This window comes from Silurus meridionalis, chromosome 2, assembly GCF_014805685.1.
Source record: "Silurus meridionalis isolate SWU-2019-XX chromosome 2, ASM1480568v1, whole genome shotgun sequence".
Classification (NCBI taxonomy): Eukaryota; Metazoa; Chordata; class Actinopteri; order Siluriformes; family Siluridae; genus Silurus; species Silurus meridionalis.
In genome coordinates, this window is record NC_060885.1 from 12,324,045 (window position 1) to 12,338,844 (window position 14,800).

General features: G+C 35.6%; 1 protein-coding gene across 2 annotated transcripts in view; it reads left to right on the forward strand.

Annotated features, from left to right (window-relative positions):
* Positions 1 to 4,516: 4,516 nt before the first annotated feature.
* dntt (deoxynucleotidyltransferase, terminal) overlaps positions 4,517 to 14,800 on the forward strand; it is a 123,638-nt gene continuing 113,354 nt past the window's right edge. The window contains exons 1-3 of one of the 2 annotated variants that reach the window (XM_046863732.1): positions 4,517 to 5,064; positions 9,686 to 9,860; positions 10,919 to 10,957. In XM_046863732.1, the coding sequence (XP_046719688.1) occupies positions 4,871 to 5,064; positions 9,686 to 9,860; positions 10,919 to 10,957 (408 nt within the window). In that variant the 5' untranslated portion in view covers positions 4,517 to 4,870. The remainder of the gene's footprint in view (positions 5,065 to 9,685; positions 9,861 to 10,918; positions 10,958 to 14,800) is intronic. The other variant, XM_046863733.1, reaches the window with a different exon arrangement.

Below are 14,800 nucleotides of genomic sequence, written 5' to 3' on the forward strand. Positions count from 1 at the left end.
GACTTCACATAATGTGGAAAGTGTGGGAAGTTCCGCTTGTCACTGTAATGGTCTCTCTGACAGTATCTCTCTCTCTCTCTCTCTCTCTCTCTCTCTCTCTCTCTCTAACTCATGAAAAGCTGCCAGGTTGCACGCCTAATATTTCACAGAACTGTCACTAACCAGGTCAAACACAACACTTTGGCCTTGGTGAACGTATCATAGGGGTTAAGTTGCAAATTAGCACAAAGTCCCATTTCTAATAGCAATGCTTGCACAGCATTAGGAAGGGAAGGTAAAGGAAGCAGCACGATGGTGCACATTTCACTTTCAACACATTCATTTCATGTTTTATTGCAGGCCAAACAAATACATGTAGAGCATATAAGAGCTACAGGGTTAAAATAAACATCGTTTGACTTCTAAGAAGGTCTGTGTTTGTGCTTTCGCTTTAGATCAGGGGCCTGTAGACCACATTTGTAAACTGAATTGATGCTGCTTAATTTAGTAGTGTTGCTTTCAGTTCTAGACCCCACAGACAGACCAGCAATCAAATGAAATGTGAACACGAGTGGAATTTTAAGGAGTCTAACACGGCTGATATTTGAGTTGATGTTTTGCATTATCATTCTCAATTGAATGCTAAAACAAACAAGCAAAACAAACCAAAAACCTTCTAACAAGTAACCCTGAGACTTCTAGACAGATTTCAGGGATGAAATGCTACAAGAAAATCAATAAATATTGTAGATTTTGGCTAGAATGAGAATAGTTCTCATAATACAAACTATCATGCCAGTATCTCACAATACAAACTGGCTATTTAAAATGCAAGATATACAGTAATAGAAAATATGCACAGCAATAAATATCAGATTATATTTGTCTTAGTTGTATTTTTAGAATTGTTGAATGGCAAATGAAACAGATTAAGAACTATCTGCCTACCTGAATGTCCTCTAAAATAATCGCCTTTTTCATCTACAGCTGGATTGACGTTGATTAAATTATTTCATATTACTGAACTTTATCTCCATGCAGATTTCCTTAATCACACTACTGCTTTACATGTTGCTCTCTGTCAGTGTGTCTCCTTTTATGTTGGGAAACACTGCATACTGCCAAATGCAGAAAGAAATAATATTTTACATTTATAAGGAAATGTATCAAGAGCTATGTTAACCATCTGTTGTTGTCACATTTGTAAGAGTTACAGTACATTTGTTAGAAATTTGTTGCGTAATCAAATGCTTGATGCTGTCTGGTGCAAATAAAAAGGTATCTATTTTTTTAAAATAGAGATGTTTCCTTTAAAATGCAGTGAGACATATGTATCAAAAAAGCTAGAATTATTTGAATACTTAACTTCAGTTCAGTACCAAGGGTTTATACTAAAACATAAAAGTGTTTGTAATGAATAGGTTGAAGAATTCTATTTCAAACACTTGAATATTCAACATTTCCATTTGTTCTGGTTAGAAAGAGAGAAGTTCACCCTGGGTTATGTGTTTGGGTGATAGTGAATCCTTTCTTCTGTGTGCAGGTAAACCAGGTGTAATTCTGGATCAAAGCCAAAGCAGTGCACACATTAGCGGTTGGAAAAAAGCAGGCGAACAATTAAATAATAGAAACATTGTGGCATCAGTTAACATTTGAGCACTAAGATAATAATCTAAACACACACACACACATGCAAACACACATTGCACTGATTTTATTAAATAAATAAATACATTTTTATGATTATTTTATTCTTTGCTGGTCACCAAATTATAGACATTTTCATCCAATGTTAAAATCTATGGTAAGGGATAAAGAATTCTGGAATTGAATTTCTCAGCTTTTTGCAACTGTTACCCTGATCAGAAAAAGTAAAATAATTGAACGAAAAACCGAACAAAGATAACAACCGCTGTTTTTTTGTTTTGTTTTTTTTCAATAACAGTTCAACTTCTATTTCTATACACTTCATGGTAATCTAATGACCTTTGCCATTAAATGAAAATAAATTGGCATACAATGTGGTACTTTTGAATACTTTTTAAATGAATATGCACCATTGTGCATTGGAGTAGACTGTGTGTACAGTGGATTTATAGTGACTAGAGCTAATAACATGGTAAACCTTAAAATATATCCAGTCGTTTGCTCACTGTGAATTCAGAAAGAAGTATCAGTCATCTGATAAGTTTTGATGTACTGATAAGAATGTCAGATACTAGACATGATTAGAAAACTTTTGTTTAACTTCTGGAACCAGACGCTTTTTTGCTTTTGATTTAATGCTAATTGGTGAGTAGAATCATATGCAAATGAAGGTCAGTATACAATATTTGCTTCAAAATATATATATTTTTAAATGTAAATGTATGTTACATTTCAAAGTTAAACTCCCAGAATGTTTTGTGGCCATATGGAAAGCAGTGGTCAAACATTTAAAGAAAGAAATGCTACTTCGTGGCTGGGAAACATTAAAAGGAAGAGAAAGGGGATGAGGGAAGTGGTGCCAGTAAAAGAAGTTAAACATCATTAAAACATACAAGAGAGAAACACAACTAAACAAAGAACAGGAATGTGAAGACATGTGAAGGACTGGAATGTAGAATGCAAAAAAAAGCCCTAGCTGACCATCCCCACATATGCTGCTTTGTGGTTATTGGGTTGCTAATGAAGGGCTCCATCTTCACTAATGTGCTCATTTGCTGGCTCAAGCAGATGTACGAGTAGCAGGAACAGCATGGGCTGTGGATCTTCATATGGGTGGCGTGTGGGGGGGAAGCTTCTGGACAACACCGGACATCTGTGAGGGTCTATAATGGTAATGAGTTATCCTAAACCCTCTAGAGAAATAAAGAAAGAAAAGATAAGCACCACAACCTCTACTTCAGATAGCATTGTAGGGTTTTTAAACACTAAATAGTTTTATTCCTCATTGTTCCGATTGATTGGTAACATTTTTGAGAATTCCATAATTCTTATTTATTTATTTATTTATTTATTTATTTATGTTTGCTTGTTTGGTTGTTTATTCGTTTCTTTAGATTCTTATCAAATCTGTTAATTGTTCTTTGTATTGTCTTTATTAATTGTCAAAAATAAATTTGCATTAAAAATCTTGCAGTTCACCAACATCTCCATTCGATCTGACAGACCTTGAGCAATTTTGCCAAGAAGAATAGGCAAATAATATCAGGATCCAGATGTGCACTGCAAATAGAGACAAATCCCAGAAGTCATGCAACTGAAATTGGAGCCAAAGGTGATTCTACATAGTATTGTCTTGGGGGATAAATACTAAGGCAACCAACAAATGTTTGCTATTTTGTTCAATTAACCTTTGTCTTAGAATAAACATTTTTTTTTTTCAGGTTCAAATGTTAGACATATTGTGTAATTTAAATAGTCAAAATATCAATTCAGGTTTATGTTGTAACACTATAAACCCTACCGTAATAAAACCATAATACCGTCATTATGATTCCACTGCGTTTAAATCTATCACTATCAATATTATAAAGAAATGCACTCTAATGGATCATTGCATCACAGAAATGTATCTCATATAGTGAGAATGAATACCATTACTAAAGCATGAAAGTCTCCTTTCACTGCAGCCACAGCTGCACTGCAGACATCATCTTTAACGAAAGCATCAATATTATGAATTATGCTTTTCCTGCATTTTTGTGCATTATTTCTGTGCATTACGGTTTTCCTGGCAATTTGAAATTGTGTATTTTTGTGCAAATTCGACTGCAAATAAAACAGAAAAGTAGAAGACGTCCATGAAGAAGCTTAACGATGTCCAGCTTTTCTCTAAAGGTCCATCTTGTAAATGTCCTTGTAAGTGTATTTGAGACCAAATAAATTTCTTCTCTCTGTCGGCTATTGTGGAATGAAAAAATTTAAATATTTGAGCTTGTGCAGTTTGATACAGGTACAGTTTGGAACCTCTGACTAGTGCGTTCTCTGACCATCCGATCTAAGGATTTGAAAATACCGACATGATTGAATGCCTGTTAGAGAGGCCTCGGAGTGGTAAACTTGAAATCTGATTGATTTAAGCAACAGACTTCGAGAAACATGGATTTGAAGCTACAGAGTGCCTGCAGTGCTCATTGTGAAGGGCTTAGACCTTATCTAAGAGCTTATGGAAAACGTGATCTAATTGGATAAGGATTCTAACCTAATATTTTATTCTGTGAGAGAAATGCTATGAAATGATGAGAATAGACTATTGCGAATAATTTAATACATGTTCATGGACAACAATGTTTTAACACATAAGTCAGTGCTCCTGAAAGAGTTTAGGCCAGCAAAAAAGTCATAGATGTGGAATGGTTCAAGGGAGGTGAATACAGTACATTCTTTCAGCTTCAGATATCACTTTATCGTTATCTAAATCATACACAGAATCTTTTGAACGGCTCCTGAACAGCTTGTGATGAAAGGTATATTGTTAGCCCAGGTGAAGAGAGCGTTGTATGCTCTTGACTTTCTTTCTGTTGTTAGTCACTGATATCCTTGGCGAGGTCACTCCACATTTTACATAATAATTCTGTTTAATAATTTTAGTATTGTTTGCATCTTTGTTATCTTTTTTCTATCACTATCTTCTGGCCTTCAATTGACTTCAGTCAGCCCTGGTAGCTGAGTTTTTATTATTGGTAGCAAATAAAAAGCACCTGTTACACATCTCTCTGCCAAGTCACAAACACACACTCCACAACTTCAACTGCCAGCTCTCTCTGTCAAAGAAAAATAAGACATTGATACCATCACCACTGTTGAAGCAGAACCTTCTCTGGCTGTGCCATTCGACAAACCATAACAACGCCGTCACATTTCTGAAATTCCTTATGTCTAACTAATCATATTTAAAGTGCAAAGAATGTTTCAGACAACCCTCTCCAGTCTTTTGAGGAAACGTCGGCAACCTGAATTGACCTGTGCTCAGCCACAAAAGGAAATGAAGTTTGGAGAGGTGACGGTGTACCTGGTGGAGAGAAGAATGGGCAAAAGCAGGAGAAACTTCCTGACAAGTTTGGCCAGGTCAAAAGGCTTCTGTGTGGACAACAACTTAAGGTAAGTCAGTTGTAAAACACTTGTATTTACAAAACTGACACTGGGTATGACTGATGATCAAGTCACTGAAGGCCTGGTTATTCTGTGGTTTTAGCAGCAGCATTAAAGGAACAATGATTTGTTACATATTTGAATGACACGTTTGATTGCCTTTGCAAGGCGCACTATTCTGAGAATTCCTTTTACATAACTTTACACAGGCTGTCAATCTGATACACATCAATTTGTATGCAAATCATCATGATAATGTGACGATATGCTGCCTGATTTCTAAGAACACCGAAATGATGACAGGATAATGACAGAGAAGATGAAACTCTATCGGGTTCTGTCAGATAGAGACACTTGACTGCTACAATCAAGCTTTTCCTGCTTTAGAAACTGACACTTGTGAACTCTGTAAAGCTGAAAATTTGTATGTCGATTGTAACTTGGTACAATGACTAATTTTAGACTTTTTTTTTACTGCTGTTTGCACATTGATTAGCCTGTTAAAATAGAACTTTTTACCTTCAAGGTAATAAAATGTCACCATATATGGGCAAGGATTCCATCTCCTTGTTGCATTCAAGCTATGTACGTGTGTTCTTGGATGTCTTTGGATAGTAGAAGTAGAAGTAGTAGAATGTATAACAGTAGTTTGTGTGCCTGGGTAACACTGATACTTGCCTATTGCTGCCAGTTGGAGATGTGTGCCAGGTGTGCAGCTGGCTGTGGGCACCAGTGGGTGTTGTTTTGGGTAGGTTGGTGGCTGGCTGTGGTGTAGCGTGCCATGCACAGCTGAGGGGTGGCACCATTCCCAGAAATGCAGATTGAGCTTCTGCATCATACGGTTCCCGGGCACCCACTGAGCTATTGTATGAAGCTAACAGCAGGAAACAGACCGAAAGAGTTGCAAACTGACATTTTACAAGGCAGTGAGTGGTATACATTAGTGGTGGTGTTAAAATAAACTGGCCTAGTTTAAATCCCGTTGATAATACAATACAAGGCATGTGCGGTCTATGTATTATGTACACGATAAACATAAGAAACAACAGATGGGCTTTATGTTTGAAAATGATTGGTCTTAAAATTGCTTATAAGGATATGGCCACTGGTTTGTGGTCTTCTTAGGACATTCTAAAGATGCATGTAATGCTGACAGGTTTGGGCCTGGAACAAACATTTATTTCCATTGTACATGAATATAGTCCACTAGGCTGGTCTGTTTGCTCCTAAAAATAAAGTACACTTAAGTACATACAGTATACAAGTAAACATTATGTACATGCATGACAGAATAAGGGCGGTATACTACTACTACTACTTAAATTAATTAGATACACAAATTATTATGTTTTTCACTTACATGTAATCCACACATTTAATGTTGCCACATTTGTCATGGGTTGTAAAGTCAAAATGGAGTTTTTAATAATTTAAACACAAAATGCTTTATTTTAAATCCCAAAAAATAATTGATGCGCTCTCCCGGAAAGAACACATGGTCACAGAAAGATAAGCTGACCAAGCTTGTGTCACTTTTTTTCAAATTTAAATGATTTATTTGGATACTTGAGATAAGCAATGTCTGTCATTAAGATGCATTTCCTTTTTATGGCTTTTTGAGTATATTTATGTCAGAGATTATCCCCTTCAAGCATGGCATTCCAGATCACCATAAGCAATCCAACTTGTCTGTCATCAGGTTTGAATACAAATGTGGTTCTCACTATGCACTCAAATTTTATGTATTAATATTCTATCAATGTACTATATCAATGGACCATTTGAGATAAAAAAAATATACTTGTACATTGTAAAAATGTTTGGATTTTATTCTCTATAAAAATGATCTCTGAAGCATAATCCATATGCCTATTTTGGGAACCAGATGTTTCGGTTAAAGTCCCACTGAACGTGTTTTCGTTATATTTTTTTGTTTTAAAGGTTGACTAGAATTTGTGCTAGATTTCAGTTGCATACTGTAGCACTGTGCAGTTGGAAGTATTTGCTTTGTATGCCACAACCAGGCTTCATGTAATCAAGGAAGCCTCCCACCTCAATTTCAGTACTCTCTGTATTCTCTAGTACATGCCTCCGCTATGCAGTTAAATGAAGATGAAAGTGAAAGGTTAGAAATCAGAGAGGGATAGACGAACAGGTAGAAAAAGATGGAGAGATGAAGGGAGAGATTTCATTTATGTTGCATGAACACCACACTATGATCGGATTTGATATGGAAATGTCAGAAAGCTGACAGCCAGGCTGCAGGAGTGAACTTTTGATTCAGTTCACACTCTCAGCTGAGACTTGGCTTCATGCCTGTGGTTTGATTGACTGTGAAGGTACAAAATGAACCTTTCTTTAAGGCTTGGTTTCAACATTGCTAAAAGGGCTGCATAACATCTCTCAAACTCCATTGGGCTACATTAGTCTGTAAAACGGCAGGAATAATCATTGAATTATAAGTTGTTGTTCACTGACGTGATCTCAGTGAAAGCACAGTGCTATATGATTGCAGCCTGTTTTGAGGCACATCAAATGACTCTCTATTTTTCTCTGTTCAGCTTTCTTGCTTTTTCTGTACAGTCTCGATACAGAAATGGAGTTCCAACAAGAAACAAGACTTTTAAGCACTTCACATTTAAGCCTAAATATTAACAATATCAATACAGAGAATAATGTTTGGGCAGAAAACAGACTCTCTTTGCTCTTCAAAGATAATCACAGTACTCTAATTTTCAGTTTTGTGAAATGTCTTTAGAATAGCATTTCATTTGTAAATATTTATTCTGTTCTTTGTAGATCTAACCATTCACTAAATGTGAAATCATTTAAAATAAAAACTTGGACATAATATATGCTATACTAATAACCAGCAGTTTGTTTGCAATACAGCACACAGAAGAACATAATTCATAATTAAAGTACATTGACTTTTTCACATCTTCACACGTGTGTTTGTGCTGCACGCTTTACTGCCTGAATTTACAGTTTTATTAGCTTTACTATAGCCCTATCTGTATGGGATTAGTTTCAGCTGCTGAAACTCCTTACGTGTGATAAAACCCTTCTGTCTGGATGGCAATTAATTGAGCATCAGAGGGTGAATTTATGCTGGGTTGTTTTCTCTATGAACTCATGATTTTAACAGACTAGGCCATATCACATGAGGTATTATTTATTTGGCAGCATGTAAAGTTAAATGATTAAATAATTTTTATTTATTAATTTATATATATATAAAAAAAGAACTAAACAGAAGGGCAGATGTGTGACAAAGTCCTACCAATTTGAGTCTTGGAGTTTATACCAGTTATAAACAGATAGAATTCATAAAGTATATTTTGCTTAAACATTTACTGCCCTTAGACTACTATTTAGAAGTAACTGGTTTTCTGTTCTTTGATCACTACAAGGAAACACGTGGAATTGGTAGAATAGTAATCGCACATATGCAGAGATTTGCTCGAGTATTCATTTAAGGATATGCATGAATTAAGAAAAAACCTTATTTGTAGGCTTTCTGTTTTTTTATTATGCTGGGTTATTTTGTATGATACAAGAGAAAAATGTGAAGACCTTCTGCATCGGAGATTAGGCTCAACTGTGATTCAACAGATTACCCCACATCTCCTGCACGGGCGCGCACACACACACACACACACACACACACACACACACACACACACACACACACACACAAACACACACAAACACTTTTTTTTGTTTCTCTCTTCTCTCTAATTGTTAGTCTGGGTCTGTGACTGCACCGCTATTGTATCTCACTGGGAGCCATACACTCGGGGTAATTATGCATGGGTGACTGCTCACACTGGCACTGCAATTAAACAAAGCAACAACAGCATGGGACGCTGGCACACAGGTTGGCTGTGATGGATGTTTATGTGTGTTTATGTAGATGTGTGTGTGTTTGTGTGTGTGTGTGTGTGTGTGTGAGAAAGACAGAGAGAGAAAGAGAGAGATTCAAACACAGCTCTTGCTTTCAGTAATGGAAATTCTTTGATGCAACTCTTCATTTCCTGATACCTTAACAGCAATTAGGTTTACAGATTAAAAAAAAAAAAAAAAAGATAAAAGTTAAAAATAAAGATGAGTAGATTAGAGAGCTGAGAATTAAAATGCAGGTCTTTCCTAGTTTCTAACAGAAACCCAGTACACAGATTAACATTCAAACAGAAATGGGAAGTGATGAAGTACAAATACGTTGTTACTGTACTTACATAGATTTTCTGGTATCAGTACTTTACTTCACTATTTATTTTCACTTAAATTTTGACACAAATATCTGTACTTACTACTTCTTACATTTTCAAACTAGGCTCGTTAATTAAAGTAAAAAGATAAGAAATTATTTATTAGTACATCTTTCTGAGGTATACGAGAAAGTATTTGTGTTTAAAGGCTAAGACTTAAGAATGAATTAATAAAAAAAATAATAATAAAAATACCAAGCTGAATAGCATAACCTTAATCTGAATATGACCAATTTCCTCATGTAAATATCAACATACTTTTATAAATTAAGTAACCAATTCCACAACCAATATGATGTGCATTACGTCTCTGTACATCTTCCTATGAGTGACAAGATGTCTGTTTCTGATGTTTGCAGTAGTAACGTGACTCACATTGTGGCAGAGGACAATCCAGCACATGAGCTCTGGCCATGGTTACAGGAACAGGGCATTGAAAACCTGAGCAAAATGAATGTGCTGGACATCACCTGGTTTACACAGAGCATGAGAGCTGGCAGGCCCCTTCCTGTGGAGACAGAACATTGGATACAAGTGAGTACACTTTTGTGTGTGTGTGTGAAAGAGAAAAGGTCTGGGGACCACATTAGCATGATAATGGTACAGTTGTGAACTTGCATAGATAAACACTGGGTGGTGCTATAAGTCTAAATGGTTGTACTGAATATACATTTAACATCTGGTTCTGGCAATATAACAATAACATTGCAAAAGTGATAAATAAATAATACAGCATATGAAAAAAATGGGAAGAATGAGAGAGTCCTTTGTACATATTCTGCATGGTAATCATGAAGTTCATAATCATCCATTCTTTCCAAAGGACAGAACCATGAGCATAAATAATTGAACAGATGAATATTCTCAGTGCTGCCTCCTTGATATAAGATTAAATCATTTTGGATGATCAATTTGCATACAAAGCTCATAGTGAACAATTAGACTATACTGCATTATTCATTAACAACAATTTTGCTAAGGCTGTGTGGAGAAACGACCCTTTTTTCTTTAGTGCTCTTCACTCCTGCTTACCACTTAGACCTGGAGAACTCTGGGAGACTTGAAGTACCTGAATGGTTCAGTCATACTGTCAGATACTGTGTCGGAAAGCGGGTTTATCTGGGCTTTGGGAAATAAAAGGATGCATTTCCTGTGTTGGCTGTAACATCACGCCGCCTCATCTTTGCTACCTGACAGCTGTAGAGTGATGGGCAATATTGTGCCAAATAGACCCATCAGTGCAGAGCCTGGGCTCGTAGCACCTCACTAACTGATGCTAAAGATATTTATTAAAGACATTCCTCTGCTCTGGAAGGAACTTCTATGATCTGCTCAAAAAAATAAAGAAATATGCCACCTGATTCCGGAGACCAATCAATCTCACTTCTACCTTCAGCAGACAGTATATAAGCTTCATCTCACAGAAAAGCCTGAATCTTCTCTGGATCGCCATAAGGTTATACGTGGGGATATGGCCTTTGTCTTTTTTGCTATTTTAGCCTTTATAGATCGAAGGTATCTACAGTAGATGATGTGTTTTTTTTAGATTGAGAGACCACCATCATCATTACTAAGCATTTTATTCTCATCAGGGTCATCGTGTTGCCTGTTCTGATAACAGTGGATGTGAGGTAGGTATACACTCTGGATGCGACACCAGTTTATTGCAGCACATACATTAGCCCAGGTGGTTGATACACTAAAGTACAACCCCATTAAGGAAAGCTTAGGAAAAAAAGTTAAATGTAAATAAAAACACAAACCTATATTTTATTCAGAATATAACAAAGAAAACGTTTAACATGTGTTTAAACCGGTGTGTTTAAACCGGTGTGTTAAAGTGGCATTTAAAGGGGGAAAAAAGTAGATTTCGAATTTGCTTGCTGCGACACATTTAAAAAAATTGTGACATCTTCTCTATTGTTGTTACAGTTGTCCTATTTTTGTCTTATATAACATATAACTTTCATGATGTGCCAAATGTTTTTAAATGGTAAATGGTCTGTAATGTAGGCAGGCCAGTTCAGCACATGGCCTCTTCTATTACAAGGCTATGATGTTATACAAGATATAAAATGAAATCTGCAAGGCCTTCTCTGGAAAAGAATATGTTGCACTGAATCTTTTCAGCAATGATGGTGCCTTTCCAGATGTGCAAGCTGCCCATTCCATAAGCAGAAATGCACCTCATCAGAGATGCAGGCTTTTGAACCGACTGCTGATGATAACCTGTATGGTCTTTAGTCCAGAGGATGGAGTGCCTATGGTTTTCAAAAAGAATTTTGAGTTTTTTTGCCTGACCACAAAACAGTTTTTCATTTACTTCCGACTATTATAATGAGCTTTGGCTCAAAAAACACGGCAGTGTTTCTGGATCTTATTCACATATGTCAACTTTTTGCATGATAGAGTTTAACCTGCATTTGTGGATGATACAATGAACTGTGTTCACAGGCAATGGATTCTGGAGGTGGTTCTAAACCCATGCAGTGATTTCCATTACAGAATCATGCCTGTTTTTGAAGCCTGAGGGTTCGAAGATCATAGACATCCAGTACTGAATTTTGTCCGTGATCTTGCACACCGAGATTTCACCAGATTCTTTGCTTTAGATGATGAGATATTCAGGTCTTCACAGTTCGATGCTAAGGAACATTATTGTGAAATTGTTTCACAATTTGTAGATGCTGTTTTTTGTGCAGATTGGTAAACCTTTGCCCATCTTTACTTAAGAGAGATTCTGTTTCTTATATATTCTTCTCTGCTTCTCAGGTTACTGGCCTGTTGCCAATTAACCTAAATAGTTGCATAATAATTACTAAAATAAACTAAATAAATAATTACTCTATTTTAGTTATTACCCCTTACTTAAAGTTGTGTTTTTCTTTAGTTTAATATGATATGTTTTTCATGCTCTATTGTAAATAAAATATAGGCTTTTGTAATTTGCAAATTCTGTTTTTATTTACATCTTTTCCCAGTGTCCCAGTGTCTTGCATACCAAAGGTTATAAGCAATTTTGTACTTTCCAAAAAGGTATGCAAGAGATAGAGCAAGAGTAGCTGAGGGTACAAAGGCAAAGGCATCTGTACTCAAGTTTTTTTTTTTTACTTTTCATAAATTAAAGCCTAAAAAAAAAAAAAAGGAAAATTTTTTATCCTACATTGACATTCAGCCTTCGTGTCCACTTGGAGAAAAAGAGGGCAGAATATTATGCTGGGAAGTGGCAATGTGTATACTAGAAAGAAATGATCCCCAGCAGTGTGTCGAAGGCCTTTGGCTAAAGGTGCTCTTGGATATCACATTGTGAAGGGATCGCCAGAATTGTTTAGAACACTCTCCAAAGCTGCTATCATCATCTTTTTTTCGATCGGCCTCCAGTGAGTTTAGACAGTGCTGTGATGGCTCTTGCCTTCCTGAAGCGGTTGGTATCCCCTGCAGTGTTGTTGCTCCCTCAGCAGGCCATGGCATAAAGATAACACACAATGGACTGACAGTAGCCTGCTGCACACATTGAAAAACTGGAGACTTCTTAGAAAGAAAATTCTTCTTTGGCCTTTAGTGTACAGCGCATTAGTGTTGTCATTCCACTGCAGTCTGTTGTTCACCCTGGTACATAGACAATGTTTGGTATAACTTTATAACCGCACAAGGCACTCAGTATACCACAAGGCATTCGAAATACTGTAATACTCCACTCAATAAGCTCGAACAAACAACTAGGAAAATAATATCTAACCTTAAAGGACAACATGTTACTCACGTCTCAGCGCTTGAATGGAGCCAGTGTGTATTGTCTACTGCACTTCAGCAAAGAACTCAAATGTATCATGGACAGCAGTGCAGATATTTACAGTAGCTTATTATTTAAAGTTACTTTATTTAATAAGCCTTTAAATACAATAATATAGCTTATAAACTTGATAATCATGATATTGTGTAGCAGTTTAACATTTTTGTAGCAATTGAATACCATGCCATTTTATTCTGTGTATAATTAACTTTTGATTGGTTTTATTGGCAACAAAAGAAATGTATAATTACAATTAATTGTCAAATATAACTTCATTAAAAGTCCCACTTTAATCTAGTTTGCAAATGCATATATTCCAACTTCCTGTACAATTACTTTGAAATATTGGAGAGCTAGTTTGGAATCCTTGAATGCCCTGAATGAAAGAAAAAAATGAACATAAAATGTTTTAGTAAAGTGTTGCACATGTTCTACAATGTACTTTGATATAGCTTCTATGGCTTCCAAAAGTGCACTGGAGAGATTCAACTTAATTCAGTCGACATTGTACCAAAGCAGCTTTACAGAGATAAAGAAGTTATTAACTTATATATGAAATATATATGAAAAATATAGGCCTATAAGTAAGGGAACCCTGTAAGGGAATCTTACAGTACATAGAAAAACCTATAGTAAAAAATTATAAAATTGAAAATTTATATTTTGAATCTTTTTATTTCTGTAAAGCTGCTTTGTGACTGAACAAAAAATTAAATTAAATGAATCTATTCTCTAAGCCCTTAGGTGTGCTGTGGATAATTATTCAGAAATTGTGGAGTGACCACTCCTATAAGCATAGACACATTTTACCATAGGACAAAGATGACCTGTAAGAATAAGTTTGTCTTGATTTGTAATAACTTTTTTCTTTTTTAATTTGCCAAATGTATAAAAAATATATCAGCAAATGCAATAGCAGAAGAAAGCCACCGTTTTTTCATGTACCTGACCCTTTACAACAGAGGATTTCCTTTTTAAAAACAGTTCCATCTAAGTTTTTTAGACAGCTATAACTGTAGAACTGCCAAGAACTCTTGATCCATTTTTTTTCTTCCAGCAATTACTATAATGGCTTTAGGACTACAATTGCTATGAAGAATTTTGCACTCAAGTCTAAAAAAATTGAATTCATGTTTGAACTATAATTAATTTACTGCTTACACAATTGCCAATTTTTTTTTTTACATTTTGTACACTGTTATAGACGGGATAACATTTGCAATCAGGTGTCACCAAAATTAGAATAGGCTTCCATCGGAGTCTGGCTACTCTCAAGGTTTCTTCTACATGATGTCTCAGGGAATTATTTTCTTGCCACCAGTGCCCCTATCTCACTCATTAGGGATACTTTTGAGAAGGAAAATTTATGTATTTAAACAAGTAAATAAGTACATCATGAATCCATATATTTCTATAAAGCTATTTTGTAACAGTATTCATCGTTAATAGCACGTTAATAAAATTGTATTGGATTGAGGTGAATTTGTAAGAGTATAATTTTGCTTGTCAGTATTGAAAAAGTGTATGTCTCTGGTGAACCTTTAAACTTGTATGAGAAAGGAAAGATACTGTGACCTTACTACATAAAGCTCAAATTGTTTTATAAAGTGTGTCTAAAGTAAAAACAACCAAAATAACTATCTAGTTGAACCAGTATTTTGATATTTGTTAAGTTATATTT